General features: G+C 51.7%; 4 protein-coding genes across 4 annotated transcripts; 1 reads left to right on the top strand and 3 right to left on the bottom strand.

The window, feature by feature from the left end:
* Positions 1 to 349: 349 nt before the first annotated feature.
* On the top strand, positions 350 to 1,882 carry M406DRAFT_357001 (uncharacterized protein). The gene is made up of 2 exons (XM_040923571.1): positions 350 to 677; positions 783 to 1,882. The coding sequence occupies exons 1-2, from the start codon at positions 398 to 400 to the stop codon at positions 1,163 to 1,165; spliced, it is 663 nt and encodes a 220-aa protein (XP_040774254.1). The 5' UTR covers positions 350 to 397; the 3' UTR covers positions 1,166 to 1,882.
* A 1,975-nt stretch (positions 1,883 to 3,857) lies between these two features.
* Positions 3,858 to 5,291, bottom strand: M406DRAFT_261979 (uncharacterized protein; the record flags this gene model as incomplete). The annotated part of the gene is made up of 4 exons (XM_040917481.1): positions 3,858 to 4,150; positions 4,239 to 4,317; positions 4,526 to 4,862; positions 5,017 to 5,291. The coding sequence occupies 4 exons, from the start codon at positions 5,289 to 5,291 to the stop codon at positions 3,858 to 3,860; spliced, it is 984 nt and encodes a 327-aa protein (XP_040774253.1).
* Positions 5,292 to 9,472: 4,181 nt separating this feature from the next.
* M406DRAFT_73909 (uncharacterized protein) lies at positions 9,473 to 10,815 on the bottom strand (the record flags this gene model as incomplete). The annotated part of the gene is made up of 6 exons (XM_040925671.1): positions 9,473 to 9,673; positions 10,018 to 10,114; positions 10,191 to 10,220; positions 10,550 to 10,567; positions 10,645 to 10,668; positions 10,781 to 10,815. The coding sequence occupies 6 exons, from the start codon at positions 10,813 to 10,815 to the stop codon at positions 9,473 to 9,475; spliced, it is 405 nt and encodes a 134-aa protein (XP_040774252.1).
* A 778-nt stretch (positions 10,816 to 11,593) lies between these two features.
* M406DRAFT_261136 (DUF1212-domain-containing protein) lies at positions 11,594 to 12,939 on the bottom strand (the record flags this gene model as incomplete). The annotated part of the gene is made up of 2 exons (XM_040917418.1): positions 11,594 to 11,834; positions 11,909 to 12,939. Coding segments are annotated over 2 exons (1,272 nt in total), but the record flags the coding sequence as incomplete, so codon positions are not given.
* Between the last annotated feature and the right edge of the window lie 1,941 nt (positions 12,940 to 14,880).

The following is a 14,880-nucleotide window of genomic DNA, read 5'->3' as shown; positions in this document are numbered from 1 at the left end:
GTGGCCAAGGCTTACATCAGTCTCTCCTCCTCCACCCAGCTTCCTGATTTCCCTCCCAGCGAGGGGGAACCCATGGCCCCATGGCCTCTCCACATCATCCAGTCGCAACCCGAAGAAGCTCGTGATACCCACTTCTATAGTGTAGTAGTAGTAGTCTTCGACTTTCCTCTGCCTCCTCCTCGGCTCTCCCCCCCCCCCCCCCCCATTCGATCTGACTGGCCCTCCCCCCTCCCGCCACATGTGATTATCCCATCCTATCCTATTCTACTCTCTCTACCACCCACCTCAGAGATCGTGAAACGATTTCCCCTTTCCCCTGCGTCAACAGATAGGATCTAAGGATATTCAACCCTTTATATCATATCCTAGACCACAAAAGAAAGAAAAAAAAGAAAGCATGAAGCTACCATCTTCATTATTATCGACGTCTCTCGTCGCCGTCCTCTTCCATGACCACTTCGCCCTCGCCCAGAACTGCGTGGCCACCGCGCTGTCCGTGATCCCCAGCTGCGCCCAGAACTGCATCCTCAACGGCGCCACCTCAGTCGGCTGCGGCGGCACCGACTTCGACTGCCAGTGCCAAAAGACGGCCGCCCTGTTCGCTGCTGTGGACGGGTGTGTGGCTTCAGCATGTCCTTCTGCCAGTTTCCAGGCCGTCATTGACGGTGCCTCCACCGGTATGCCTTTCTTTTCTCATCTTCTTTCCCTCTGTTTCTTGCTTCCTTCGTCCTCATTTCTTTTTCTCGCCTGACCAACAGAGAGGCTGACGTTCTTCTTCCCAGTGTGTGACTGTGCATCACCTGCCGTGCTAGCAGGCGCCGCAGGAACAGTCTCCGTGTCAGGCAGCTTCATACCCGGCACCGTGCCCGCAAGCAACAGCGCCACCGTTACCGGGGCATCGGCGACGGCGACGCCGACGCCGACGACGTTGACATCCGCCTCTTCCACGTCCGGGACTGTGCTCACGAGCGGGTCGGGAACGACGGCCACGACGGGTAGCAGCGCTGGCCAGGGCAGCAGCCCAACCTGGACTGGGTACAGCAGCGTGGGCACCGTGGTGACAGCGTCTGTTGTCGGCGGTGCGGCGCGGCCTACGGCGCCGGCGGCCTTGGATGTTGTTCGCTATGTGGTGCCGGTTATGATCGCTGGTGCTGCTGTGCTATGAGACGGCGTGTGGGAAGGGAAAGTCTCTTTGTGATGGGGGGCTTTCTGGGATTACTATTATTCTTCATGACCTGGCAACGAAATTATGTGTGGATGGTGAAAAAGGGAGGAGAAAAAGGAATTTTGGGGAGGAGGAGCCATCACGATCATTATCTTCAAGAAGGAAAGAAGAACGAGGGCGAGAAAAAGCCCCATATTGCGCCGTGGAGGCGAGGAGGACCACCTTAACAGACAGGGGAGAGGCTCCGAGAAACAATGGCATGCCGGAGGAGATACCAAGATAGAGAAGAAGGGATTGGAAAGGGGAGGTGCATTTTTTTTTAGACGAGTTCGAACGTGGTCCCCGAAGGACTGCGCGGCTCCCACATATCCGACTACCCTGCCGACACCACGCGCATCACTGGTCCCTATCGACGCCTCGATCACACGACAATCCTCGACGAAACGAGACTAAAGAGCGGTTGCTGCACCCGAGAAGAAGGAGGGGCAAAAAAAAGAACGGGGGCAAAGGCAGCCTGCTCATGTCTCGTTGGACGAAGAAACCTTCTGGAACAGACCTCAGCTTTTCCAGAAGTGTCAGCACCGAGAAGGATGAAGAGGCCACAGATGATGTGTGGTGTTGCGCAAGATCTCTCCTTACATGGGAGGTTTATATACAAGCTTTTGAAGCTCGAATATTAGCATTGCTATAATAATTATAATCACTTCAAACAACACCAACAAAGAACCTGTCTACTTAATCCTTTTATTAGCTGTTGATTGATCCACTCATTGGTACACAGTTTACCAAACCAGCTGCTTTTTGAGCTTTTGCCCAGTCGTTTGTCCAGAGACCTGGGACTAAGTTGAGTTGACTTGAAGTTCACTGATTAGATCGCAACCTTCTGAAGGGCTTGTCCAGGTAGAATCTGAGAAAGCACAGGTATAAAGTAAGTATTGCGGTGGTAATGTTCTGTGAGTGGCCCAACAACAAAGAGGTGTATTGGGTGGCTCCAGCTCACTGCGTATTCCATTTGAAACTTCAAACTCGAAATGGACTTGGGATCATTCTCTTTGAATCTGTTGTACTGTATCGTTGTAGTTCTCGTTCGTCATTATGCTGCAGTGGTTGTGATAATGCTGCTCGTCATGCTACTCATTGTTGTTCCTTTCGGGTTTCATCAGACTCTGGACTTTACAAACCATGAAGGAATCACTTTGAAATTTGCAAAAGTACAATGATAAGACCTCACAGTCGGCCTGAACCATGATACAGAGCAGGCCAGTGGTTAACGGTTGTGGATTTACGGTCAGACTTGCCTGTCAGCGCACTTCAAGTTGTAATGCAAGCGTGTCAACTGTCGATAGTCCATGAAGTGATGGTGCACTGGTATGCGTTGAAAGAACGGGTTGTCTTTTACGTGGTCAAGACAGCGATAGATGCCGAATCATCGGGTATGATTGTGCATCATCATCATTTACGCGCCTCTTCATAATATATACTGGAATCATTGAACAAATGCGAGTCCTCCGTTTGTATTCCGAGTCATTCCACAGCCATTTAGATTGTTAGTTCCTTATCGCTTGTAGAATAGACTCGAAATCTCCAAGCACAGTACTCTACCCACAGGGACTGTCGTTGGATTTGGACCTCAAAGATAGTGCTTACCCTGCGAGGTCCCTCCCAGGTCCCACCACAAGCACTTGATAGCAATATTGATTTGATGCAGATGACTATAAAAGAGAATCTTCCACATCTGCTGTCGTGAGAGGAAAAGGTCACTCACCCTATTCAACAAACCGACAGATCTCGTCTTGCGAAGGTACAAGGTCTGCCTTGCCATACCGGAGATAAGACCCTTACCTTGTGGGAAATCAAGCTCGGCGCGATTCAGTGCCAGGTGGGAATGCGTCTGTGTTATACGGTGTGCAGATAGATAAGTAGCCTGGGCGAATGATCTTGGAACAAGTCGGGCTTAATCTCCCCAAGAGGCGTCTTGCGGTCAAATTCGGACGACAACCACTAGACGATTTGGAGATTGAGAATGTGATCGTCGCTTAAGAGACAAGTAGACTCAGAGAGATATGGTCTAGCGCTTGACAAGGCCTGAATACTATATCCTTGGGTGATGATCAAGATACGCAAGAGAAGAATTGCCGTTCCGCTTCGTTGTTATCGTATCGAGATAAAGTATCAGAACAAGACAAGACAACCGCTAGATGCCAAAAGTGGGTAGCGAGGAAAGATGGTGCATTTAGATAATCAGAAGATCGTCACTGCGGTTATCTTGCACTTCTGAAGCTTCTCTATAGGATGAGTGTGATTGGTGGATACGTTGAAACCAAGATTTCGATTGCAATCTGTGGGAGAAGATACTTTGTGAATTACAGACCGCCAAACCATCCAAGGCGAGACCTCAAAACAATCCTAGCAACGCTTCAAAACAAAACAGACTTGCTCAATCTGGTCCATGAAGAAATAAAAACAACAAAATTTGGTCGTGTAGATCGTAAAAATCTCAACCTCCTCTTTCTCTTTTCACCCACAGCACTTATCGGCTCAAAGTGATGATATCTCGATAGTCCTGGTCTTCCTCGTGTGAAAATGTCCATCTTCAGTGTCTTCCCCCTTGCCGCGCAGCAGCCATCTTCATCTGTTGTCTCTTGCCTAAAGAGAGGCTTGGATACGTTATGTGTATATCCATCCCGTAGGATTAAACAATCCCAACAGCGACTTTATCCTCGTCCACCATCTCGCAGTTCATGTGTTCAAGGAAGCGCTGCTGCTCCTCCAGGAACGCCTTGAGCTTCCGTGTCGACACGCCACGGCCTGCGGCGCGGGACTCACGGATCTCCTTGAGCTCGGCGCGGATGCGCTCCTCTAGGATCTCGAGGCGGTACTCACTGAACTGGGAGTAGAGCTCCTTGAGGTCTGAGATGCCGCGGACGGTGGTGAGGCAGGTGTCGTCTTTGATGAGCGGGTTCTTGGGGCGGAAGGATGTGACCACTAGAAAGGGGGGAAAGTGATGTTGTTAGCAACGGGGCTTGCTTTTGACGTCCCTTGTATGTGTTTAGTTTTCAGGTTTATCACTCACTGCTAATACGCTCGAGGCCACCGAGGGCGCGAAGGGCTTGGTGTTCGATGTATCTGCCTTGGAGGACAACGGCGCAACCCTGTGCGAACGAAGAAAAAAGAGGCTTGCCGTCAGCATATTGCCGCGCCTTACGGACGCAAGTGTTGTGTGTGTATGTGGATGTGTGTGTGTGTAGTATCATCGAGACTGTTTGTAGTTTCAGATGATATACAAGTGGGACATGATGTTGTTGCATGTTGGTGTTGATGTTGCCATGAAGAAGATTTCACGTATGAATCCAATCATACCATCTGAGGTCCTCGGACCTTCATGATCTCGCCGGTGCCCGTGCGGAGTGCGGTCTCGCCGCCGATCATCTGGGTGCAGTCCGAGAGCATGGTGACGCAGACAAAAGGGTAGCTGTCGGTGTGCCAGCCGACGATGGGGTCCTTGTCGTCGTCGTTCTTTTCCGACTCCTCCTGGTAGGCCCGGAGCTCCTCGTCCATCTGCTCGGGCGACTGCACCGAGAGGTTGACGTGGGCGATCTCGAAGTCCATGGCCGGGGTCAGCTCGACGCCCGCTATGTTCGAAACAATGCGCAGGACCTCGGGGTTCTTCCATGCGTCATAGACGAATGGCGCATATCTGTTTCGTGTGAAAGGTTGACATGGTCAGCTTTTCTGAATGCTTACAGCCCTTTCGATGATGAAGGTCTTCATATATATCGGGAGAAAGGTAGCGAGAAATATTGTTATAACTGTATCGAGGCGTGGTGGAAGGGATGGTTACGGTGACTTACTTGCTGGCATAGCCCCGAAGCTGGCAGTGTGAGATGTTGCTAGAGACGCTGCAGTTGTCTATAACCTCCTTCTTCAGAATCTCCTCACGAAACCTCATAACAGCTTCTTGTGTGAATAGAGGGAAGGGCTCAGAGACGGCAACGGGCGACACGCCGTGGTTGTCAGCAAAGCCGAGCTCCTCCATGGAGTGAATCTTGGAAGGAGGGGAGTACTGGAGGTGCTTCTCAGGGTTGAAGCTCTCCTTGGCCAGCACGGGCTGGGTAGGCTGGACCATGGGCTCGACGATAAGAGGCGTCGCGGTCCAGCCCATACTAGGCTTCCTGCCGAAGTTGGGAGCAAACACCTCTGCGGCAGCCATGATAATATGATGATGATATAAGGAGGAGGGGGAGGATGATGATGTAGATGATGAGATATAGATAGATGTTGTTGTTAAGATGACTTGTGAGAGTCAAAGTGTGATGTTTCCAAAAAAAAGAGGTATATTATAGTAGTAATGCGTTTCTATCTGTGTTCCAAGAGGAAGGGGGGATGGATAATGGGATGAATGTGTAGATTGATCTCGAGAAGAAGGAAAAAGAATCAAGAGACCTGATGTGCCCAGGATTGTCGAGGCGTCGTGGGAAGGGAAAGTGCAGCCATCTTTATACCTATAATGGACCATGACGGAGGGACCTTATCATCGTCGGTATACAGTGCACTGAACCGTTCCCCATGAAGCCCATAGGTACGTATCGTGCATGTATCAGAGGGTGAGGCAAGACCTCATTGGGTGGCGCAGTGATAAGCGGGCGCCATCACCATCGCGATCCGGACCCCAGACGCCCTTTTGCTGTGAAGCATAGTAGCTCATACCCGCGTCTGCCTGCCCTTCCCTTGCCTGCCCTTGGAGTGAAAGAGGAGGGAGGAGGAGGGGAAACATGAGGAGAGACCAAAAGATAGCCAAGTGGTCCACAATCGGGTGGACAAACAGCCCCGTGAGTAGTATCCAGCCCGCCCTGGGGGGGCGTCGTTGGTTCCAGATAAGTGAGTACTACAGAGCTGGTTTTTTTTTTTTTTTTTTTTTTTTTTTTTGCTGGGTAGACCTCCTTGGCCACAGACGGGACGAGTCTAGTCTGAAACCATCCTCAACGATACCAATTTTCCATGGTCTAAGAAGTACCTGAGAGGTGTTAGCCTGATGGGAGAGAAGAAGAAGGAGGAGGAGGTTGAGTAGATTGGATTGGCTTCAGATGCAGACCTCATCATGAATCTGATTTCAAAAAAGAATCATAGCAGTTCCAAGATGTCGTCACAATGCAAACGATCTATCCAGGCCAGCGTCTCGTCATAGTTCGTGCACACGAAACACCCTAATCAACCACCTCTAACAACCCCAGAGTAGGAGAAAGAGAAGTGGGAATAGCTTGGCGCCCCGGGCGGCTGAATCGAGATAGTACAAACTTAAGAAACTCTCCATTCCCCCCCAAAAAAGAGAGGCGAAGCACAGGGACCCCGGATCGTTGTTGATAGCTAGACAATCAATCAATCAAGCAAGCAAATTCCAAGTTGTCGAGTGGACGATAGGTAAAGAGAGGGTAGCGGGCGAGTGAGTGGTTGGGCTCGAATGAACCAACGATAAGCACTGTTCCCGTCCCTTCTTGCGCGAGCCCAATACTGTATAGGCCATGTGGGGAGAGAGCTAGTATCACCGAGAACGGACGCACCAAGATTTGGAGTGATCGGCTCCCATGACGACGATCCAGAGCCGAATGGACACCTAGACTTTGCCCTCCTCCTCCTTCTCCTCTTCTTCCTACTCTTTTCAAAATTTTATTTTGTTGGAATGGGAAGTCATACGAATAGCCGGCAAATTCATGTACGTAGGTGGGGGAAAGAAACGAAGAAAACAATAGGACAGAGGAAGGGAGAAATTGTGTGGGTAGTCTAATATATAATTCAAGAATGATGTTGTATCAAGACTGAAATAAGAAATTCAAAAAATACAAAGGATGACGATGTGTGTCTGTTTGAACAATCTCGGCGATGACTCGGGAGTTGTGCTTGTGTGTGTGCATGCGTGCAGTGTATAAGGAAAAAAAAAGGGTGGGCCAACCGGCAACTAGAGAGCAAGACTTGAGACGGGACGGTGATAAAAAGTCTAGCGTTGTGTGCAAGCCAGCTTGTCTGAGCCTCGTGGCAAAGGCGACGTTGGAATCGTGCACGTGATAAGGGATAGAACAGCGACCAAGTATAGGAGAGGGCGAGAAAGGGATGAGAGCCTTCTCTGTCGGCCGACGTTGTTGGAGGGAGATCTCCTCAGCGGATCGGTCCAGAACGCCCTCCTCCTTCTTCGCATCAATCCTCGGTCCCTGGCTTCTCACCTCTTCTCTGCTTCTTCGCCCTCCGCATGCATGCATCCCTAGTGTGTGTCTGCTCTCCTTTCTACTCTCCTTGGTCCCTCTTTGGTCACTCAGCAAGATGTCAGTGCATTAGCTGCATGCACTACCACGTCGTGACAACTCATGATAAGCCAGCACGGATAAGTATATCTCCGTTAACGGAGGGTAGCCCGAAGGTTCCTGTGGCACTCCTTTCGGTAGATCCCCCTGGACTACTCTCTGCTTTATTAGTTTCTCCTCGGATCAGTTGTTGTGCCCGGAAACCAGCACCTGATTCGTGACTGGTCTCTTGCATGTGGTGGTGGCAGTACCATAGTTATGTTGTCACCATCACATCCCATCCGACCATCCACCGTTCCGTTCCCCTTCCCCACAGATCCATTGCCCAGAGAAGACAAACCTTATCCTCATCTATTGTAGTCAGCAGCCCTCCTCCTCCTGATGAGGAGTAGTAAGGGGCAAAAAAAGAAAGGAAGAAAGGAAGAATAGGAAACCAATGTTCGTCTCTGCCGCGCGCGGTGTGTCTGTCTGTGTGTGGCCACTATCAGCCTGTCGCTTCAGCTTTCCCTCCCCGGACGACGCCTCTTTTCTCTTGGGGATCCACTTCAAGGGTATCTCAACCCAGCTCTCCAGCCCAACCATGCTTGAACACGACATCCCCTCACACCCTGTTTGCTGCCGTGCATGCCGGTGAGGGCGCTTCTTCCCTTCATCATATGTGGAGACCGTTCTGGATGCAGATCCCCTTTTCTCTCTTCCCTTTCCTTTTTCCCTTTTCTTTTCACATCAGCGGCAACTATGCGTGCCATGCACGGAAGCGAGCCGGATCCCGTCCTCAACACCCACCACATCTTTTAACAACCATAAACCCATGCAAGCAAGCCAGCCAGCCAACTAGCCAGCGCCCCAAAGTACTTACCCATTACACATCACAAGCTTGGTCCCTTGTTTCTTTTTTCTGTTTTCGTCTGGAGGCTCCAGGTTCGTTGGCATGCAGAAGGTCCCGGAGCCGCCTTAACCCTGGCTGTGGTAGCATCATGCTGGCGGCTCAGACTCTTTTTTCCCCTTTTATCTCTTCCTTCTCTTTCCTTTTGTGACCTATCTCCTCTCGAGTCACGCGCAGCACTGTCTCCTCCATCCTTCGCTTCTTACATGACACTGTCGTTTCTATTACTCTCCTGTGATGAGACGAAGAACCACACCTCCATTTGTTATGTCACACCTGCCATCTTCACATTATAATCACGATCCCCGTATCCTGAGGTTACAGTAGGACCCCTGACGTCCCGGGACCCCTTTCTTTGTCCAGACCAGTCCAAAAGGCCGAAGCACAAGGACTGTGAGCCTAAGTAACTTTGCGTTCCTGTAGAGTGAACCGTAACACAAGCTCCAACCAACCCGCCCAGTTTTCTTGACGTAATATGTGTGCCCTGTATTGGGGGACCTCCGACCGACTTGTGAAGGGGAGAGGGGAAGACAGAGAGCAACAAAAACCCAACCTTACCTGCATGAAGCCGGAATAATTAGACGGTGTAACAAACACACAAGAAGAGTGGAGGGGGGCGAAAAAGAAGGACCAGGTCGTCCGGCGTAGTATAAGTGCTATGCCAACTGCAGTCTGGCCCTTCCACCAAGTGCTAACTGGACATTCTCACCACTGTATACTCAAGCTGGGGAAAAGAAAAGAAGTGGGCCCACATGCAAGACCAAACTAAGAGAGGCCGGTGCGCCTCCAGCCAATGATGACACTGGGGTATCAACTCTTCGTGGTTGGACCACGCGCACAGCCCCAAGAACGGGGGGAGACTCTCCGGTCCGGGTGGTGCACGATAAGTATCGTGAGTTCGGTTGAGAAGGAATGAAGGAAGGAAGGAGGAGGAAGAGGAGGAGGAGAAGAAGGAGGGGAGAGCCCAGCCCAGCCCATCCCAAGCCCATACGGGCGTCTGTCCACCGACTGTCACTTTTTTTTTTTGCGGAAGGGCCCGACCCTCGACGGGGTCCCTATTCCATTTCCATCCTGTGCAGGTGACGAGACAAGACTAGATCAAGTGTTTGTGGAACTTTGCAGCAGACATTAGCCTGGAATTGTCACGCGCCCCAAGGGGAAGAAGGATTGGTTTCCACTGATGCCCTGGCCGGGACATCTCTTGCAACCCAGGATGAGGAGATATACAGAGTTGTGTATCTTGGCAGCTTGTTTCATAATCGGTATTGTCTCTATGCTTGCATAATTTTCCACTACGATGTGAACACCAGCCTTCGAGAACTGGATTTCCTATTATCAGCAGGCTTGTTCGCCCAATCATCTCGTTCATAATCATCCTATGCACTAATCACTGTCCTGCGCAAGATCCGGAAACATCTCCCGATACTCACCGCATGAAGCTATCGTGAGTCGTAGACGGCAGGGTCTTGACCCCGTCCCCGTTCCCCGCAAGCGAGTGTCATTGCTCGCGGTGCCCCCACCCCGTAGCAAATAGTGTTTGAGATAAACCGCAAAGGGCGGCACAGGGTTCTCAGGTGACCGCAGTTGCCGCCTCGCCTGGTCGGTCAAACATGTGGCTGCTGATACTGAAGCTAGAGAGAAAATGGGGTCCATGCTTCGAAGCGAAAACTTACAACGGGGTTGTCAAGGTAGGTCAGTAGGCTGAGAGACCCTGGGTGAACAGGGAGCAGTGTGAGTGGAAGAACACGTCCTCGTGGTGTCTCGATGTAGCTAAAGGATTGGACAACATCGGTCACATTGACTGACTTCTTCTTTCAGACACGGCCGTTATCATACACGTGCGTACTTGTCAGTGATGGCCTGCGTGGTAAAGCCTCTGCCACAACATATTTTATGCTAGATAAATAAAAGTTGATCACCTGGCCAGGTGGAGAGATGCTGGGAGTGACCGGCGTGACACATCAGCAGTTCGTTCTTGTGACTGGCAACGATGTTGGAAGCAATCAACTGAACGAGGTGCCTTTAAAGACGACTGCATTTTGATTCTGTGGAAGACTGACGATGGCTAAGGGACTGGTCGAGATGGAAACATGGCATTCAGAACAGAAACACCATGGCTTGAGAGCGCGCTGGTGTTTGAGATGTCGCCAGATCATGTGAACGTTTTGTTTCTCCCTTTCTCTCACTGTGTACTTTCGTTCTTACCTTCTTTTCTCCTTTACTCTATAGTAATATCCTCATTTCTCTTCTATCATGATTTTTCCTTTAATCCCATCACTGATTTTATCCTTAGGACTCACAGGTCCGCCAAACTGCCAGCAAGACTACCAGCCAAGCAGTCTCATTATCCACAGCAAGTAAGTGATGACGAATTAATCTCCTCTGATTATATACCTAGACAATCACACCAGGTACTATCACTGAGACTCCACATACATATTGCTTGAACTTCCCTGCTCCAACATGTTCATTCTGGCTTCGACTGTATGAGTTCTCGGCCGGCTTAATAGATCATGATTCCCATTCTTTTTGGTCCAGATTGGATGGAATAATATTATGCATGTTGTTTTCTTTATTGAACTATACTTTATGTCCACGTACACGTCTAAGACAGCATCCGGCTTGGACATGAGCCCGGCAGCGAGGAAACGGCTTTGACTCCATCTTGAGGCGACGTCTTACTATATGCCTCTACAAGATGGAGGAAGCTAAAAGAAGATGTGAAAGGAGGATGGTTGAGAGTGGTTGTAGCCTTACAGAGGCAAGATACCATAGAAACACGCAAATCAGAACTCACAGCAAATCATCGAGAACAAGAAGCCTCAGCAATGAGACGGTTCACCAGTAAAGCCGTCTGCTTGCCACGAAAGAGATTGCCAAGCGACATAATTACGCAAAAGTCTTTGATGAAACCATGACAGTCACCGAGCACCAGCAGTCGAGTTTCTCATTTTATTTTGGCTATTCCCCGCCACTGGTGCTTCAAGTTTGGCTTTCTCCCTCATCAAGAGGGCCCGCCCTTGCTCTCATAAGTCTAGCTGTATGTCTGAATCTGAACATGTAATGAAGAAGCGCGATGAATAGAGTAGCATCTCAGATGTCTTTATCATGACGAGGAGAACAGAGACGCGGTGTACAATGTCCACCTCTCTCTCTCTCTCTCTCTCTCTCTCACACACACACACTCACACATACACACACCACCACCACCATGTTCATCATCCTCATAGACTCAAGTAGATTTGCACTTCAAAAGGAAAACAGGGCGTTGTTCTTCCTACCCAGCGGATACACCACCAGCGCAGACATAAAGATGCCCACGGCTAGACCGATGGCCACCGTGATCATCTGGGCGCCTACGCTGAAACTCTGGTATATGTTCTTCTCGTAGATTGACTCGGCACTCGTGGTCGAGTTGTCGAACAAGGGCGTCTCGAGGCCCGTGATCAAGCCGCCTTGCGCGGAGAGGCCCGAGGGTACAAGCACCATTCTATAGCGTTCAGTTGTGAGTCAGTGGCTTCCCAGGACCTGATCGAGGGGAGAAGAAAAAAAAGAAGTACATACATGCCAGCAACCACGGCCGCAAATGCAAAAGCTCGCTGCGACCTTGCCCAAAGATGGCCCAGCACTCCCAACGTGAGCGCCGAAGCTGTGTCTGCCACCTGGGCCGTGGCGTACTGCGACACAAAGTAGTTGACAGTGTACGCCGCCGAGCCGATAATAACCTGCACGGGGACCTGACGCGGGCGGGAGCGAATAAGGACAGCCTGGACGACCAGGTAGCTCGGGACGAGCAGGATCTTCCAGCGCGGATCCACAGACCGCGGACATGTCGCGGTGGCGGGTGCGTCGGGGTAGATGGCGCCCCACAGCTGCGAGCCGACGGCCATGCCATAACCCAGAAGCAGCGAGTAAATGATGGCGTAGAAGAGACGGGTAGATCCTGCGGTGATGGACTTGGACTGCAGCTCGAGACTACCGCACAGCACAATATATCCCGGCAGGATCGTGGTGATGGAGGACTCGGCCACGGAGCCGAAGCAGAAGTATTCCTGAGCGGAACCAATGGAAGCGAAGGCGCGCGCGCCAAACGAGGTGATGAGAGCCGCAGTGACCTCAAGAACATTGGCGTATAGGGGGTTCTTGGCGGCGAGGATGACCTGGAGCGTGCCTACGATGCAGCCGAGCAGGAAGGCAATGGGCATATCCAACCAATATCCGCTGTAGGCCCAGATACAAGCCAGCGCTGACGCACAACCATAGAAGGGCACTATCCACCACGGCTTGTAGTACGGTGGGGAGGCGATGAGGGTGGCAAGGGACTGCGTCGCGTCCTCGATGGAGACCTCTCCGTGTACGACGTCCTTGTAGAGGTGGAAGACAACCTCGCAGGCACCGATATCGAGCCCCTGGGCCTTGACGATGGTGGTGTAGGCGGATCTTGTGAAGGGGTCGGCGGGGTCGATAGGGTTAATAAAGGAAATCTCCGTACAGCCCACGGTGTAGTTGACCCGGCCTTCCATCTCCAGGGCCTTGAACATTTGGAGGGTGTACTCCTCGATACGGTGTGTGGGAGCGCCATATGCCATGAATGCATAAACCTGGAGAGTTGTGAGAAGTGTCAGTGCGTCCGTCCCACATCGACACAAGGTTCATGCGCAGACGTACCATCAAGAGCACCAGGTTCCTCCTGTGTGCCAGCTCGGCCTTTGCCGCGACATACTTGGCCTGCTTGCTGTTACCCTTGGCAGCCTTGACCTTCAACTTCTTGAGCGCACTAGACAGCTCATGAGCGTCGACACCGGGCCCAAAGATCTTCCTCAAGGTACCAGGGGTGGTAGTCCCAGAGCCCACGGCTGTGCTGCCGCCGGATTGGGATGCCTGGGCGGATGCGGTAGACTCGCTCCTGGTGCCCAGGCCTGGACGGGCCAGCATCACAGACGGGGCGATGAGGCTGGAGACGTGGGTTTGAGACGTCTTCCTCCCCTTCTTGGGCCGCCCAGTGACCTTGCGGATCGTCTGCAGATCAATGCCTATATCACCGATGAGGTCCTGAATATCCTGGTCCCTGTCTGGGATGCCAAAGTCGTCCCTCACCGCCTTCATCCAGTTCCTGAGCGAGTCCCACCAGCCGCGCCTGTGACGGAAGGGCTCCTGGTCCTTCTCGCCATCGTATATCGGGCCTGCAGCTGCATCTGCATCTGCAGAGGTCATGTCGGTTCTCGCCCGACGAGGGGCCGAGTAAGACCTTGCGAGCTGCGCTGGCTCCGAGGGGAAGCGGGCTCGGCGAGTTGTGTCGGTGGTACCAGGCGTGACAAGAGGCGCATCGTGGGGTGGGATGGGCGTTGCTGGGGGTTGTGGTGAGAGCACAGGAGAGGCTGCCAAGTGGGAGTGGGAGTCTAACGAGTCCGTCTCGTCGCCCGTGTCATCGTGACTATGGTGGCGCGCATGCCACTGACTGTTGCTTCTACTGCGCCGCCGGAGCTCCTCTGGGGCCTGCACTGGGGAGCCTGAGCTCGTCTGGTCGATCGTATCTGACTGGGAGCCGAAGTTGACGCCCTGGACCGGAGGAGGCTGGTGGGTGAAGAAGGAGGTGTTCTCATCGGTGCCAGAAATCTGGGGGGCACCTGGAATGGCCCCTTCCGCCATGTTGACAAGGACGATCCTATCGTGAAGGTAGATAGATGGTGGAGGAGATGGCAGCGTTTTGATTAAGGTTGTTCGAAGTGGATGGATGGAATGTTTGAGGTGGAGAGAGGCTCAAGTTGACGAGGATGGTGGTGAGTGAGCGAGAGTGCCAGTCGAGGTTGTGTCTGATATTGTTGTCTGATGTGGGAACAAGTGAAAGATGATGGCGCTGCCCTGCTTGTGGAGCTCCGTGATGGTCTCGTTGAGTGCAAAATGATTGGTGGTTCCCTGTCGTCGACCAGGCTGGCAACACAACGCCATGTCATCCACTGTGGGCGATCACCTAGATGGAGAAGGAGGAGAAGGAGGAAGACGACAAAGAAGAAAGTGTGCCCACTTTGAGAAGAGCAGAGGGGCTGATGATTTCATCATGTGTGGTCCATGCACGACCTCGCTTAGATTTGTCGGAAGTGAGAGAAAGATTGAGTTGGTGAGAGGGTAGCTGCAGGTGTGGAGGAGAGGCAATCATGAGACAAGAGACAGAGACCTTCAAAAAAAAAAAAAAAAAAAAAAAATTGGAGTCCCATTCCACAGTTTCTTTTAAACCCGTCTGCTCCGTACAAAGTACTGACTTGCCTCTCGAGACTGGACTGTTCTTCCACATTGGTTGGCGAACGTTTTCTCGTCTGAAAATATCCATGCTGTTCATGCTCCGATCGATTCAAGGAAGGTCCCTGAAAGGTGTCGTCATAAAATCGGGCCGTTGAATGCGCAAGGGTCCTCACATTGTTCCCTCAAATGAGTGCCTTCTGCCACGCTCCTGGCCCTCGGATCGCACGGCAGCCCAGATGGAACCCCCACTATATAACACATCATCTCGACTTTGTTTGTGGAAATATGGATCGCCA

The sequence above is a fragment of the Cryphonectria parasitica genome, assembly GCF_011745365.1.
Source record: "Cryphonectria parasitica EP155 unplaced genomic scaffold M406scaffold_6, whole genome shotgun sequence".
Lineage (NCBI taxonomy): Eukaryota > Fungi > Ascomycota > Sordariomycetes > Diaporthales > Cryphonectriaceae > Cryphonectria > Cryphonectria parasitica.
The sequence above is the reverse complement of the archived record's forward strand: the minus strand, read 5'-3'. Positions and strand labels throughout refer to the sequence as shown.

Excerpts from the sequence above, each read along its gene's own strand:
- M406DRAFT_357001 (XM_040923571.1), top strand. The coding sequence starts at position 398 with ATGAAGCTACCATCTTCATTATTATCGACGTCTCTCGTCGCCGTCCTC. Across the intron at positions 678-782 it reads CATTGACGGTGCCTCCACCG|TGTGTGACTGTGCATCACCT; the intron begins GTATGCCTTTCT and ends TCTTCTTCCCAG.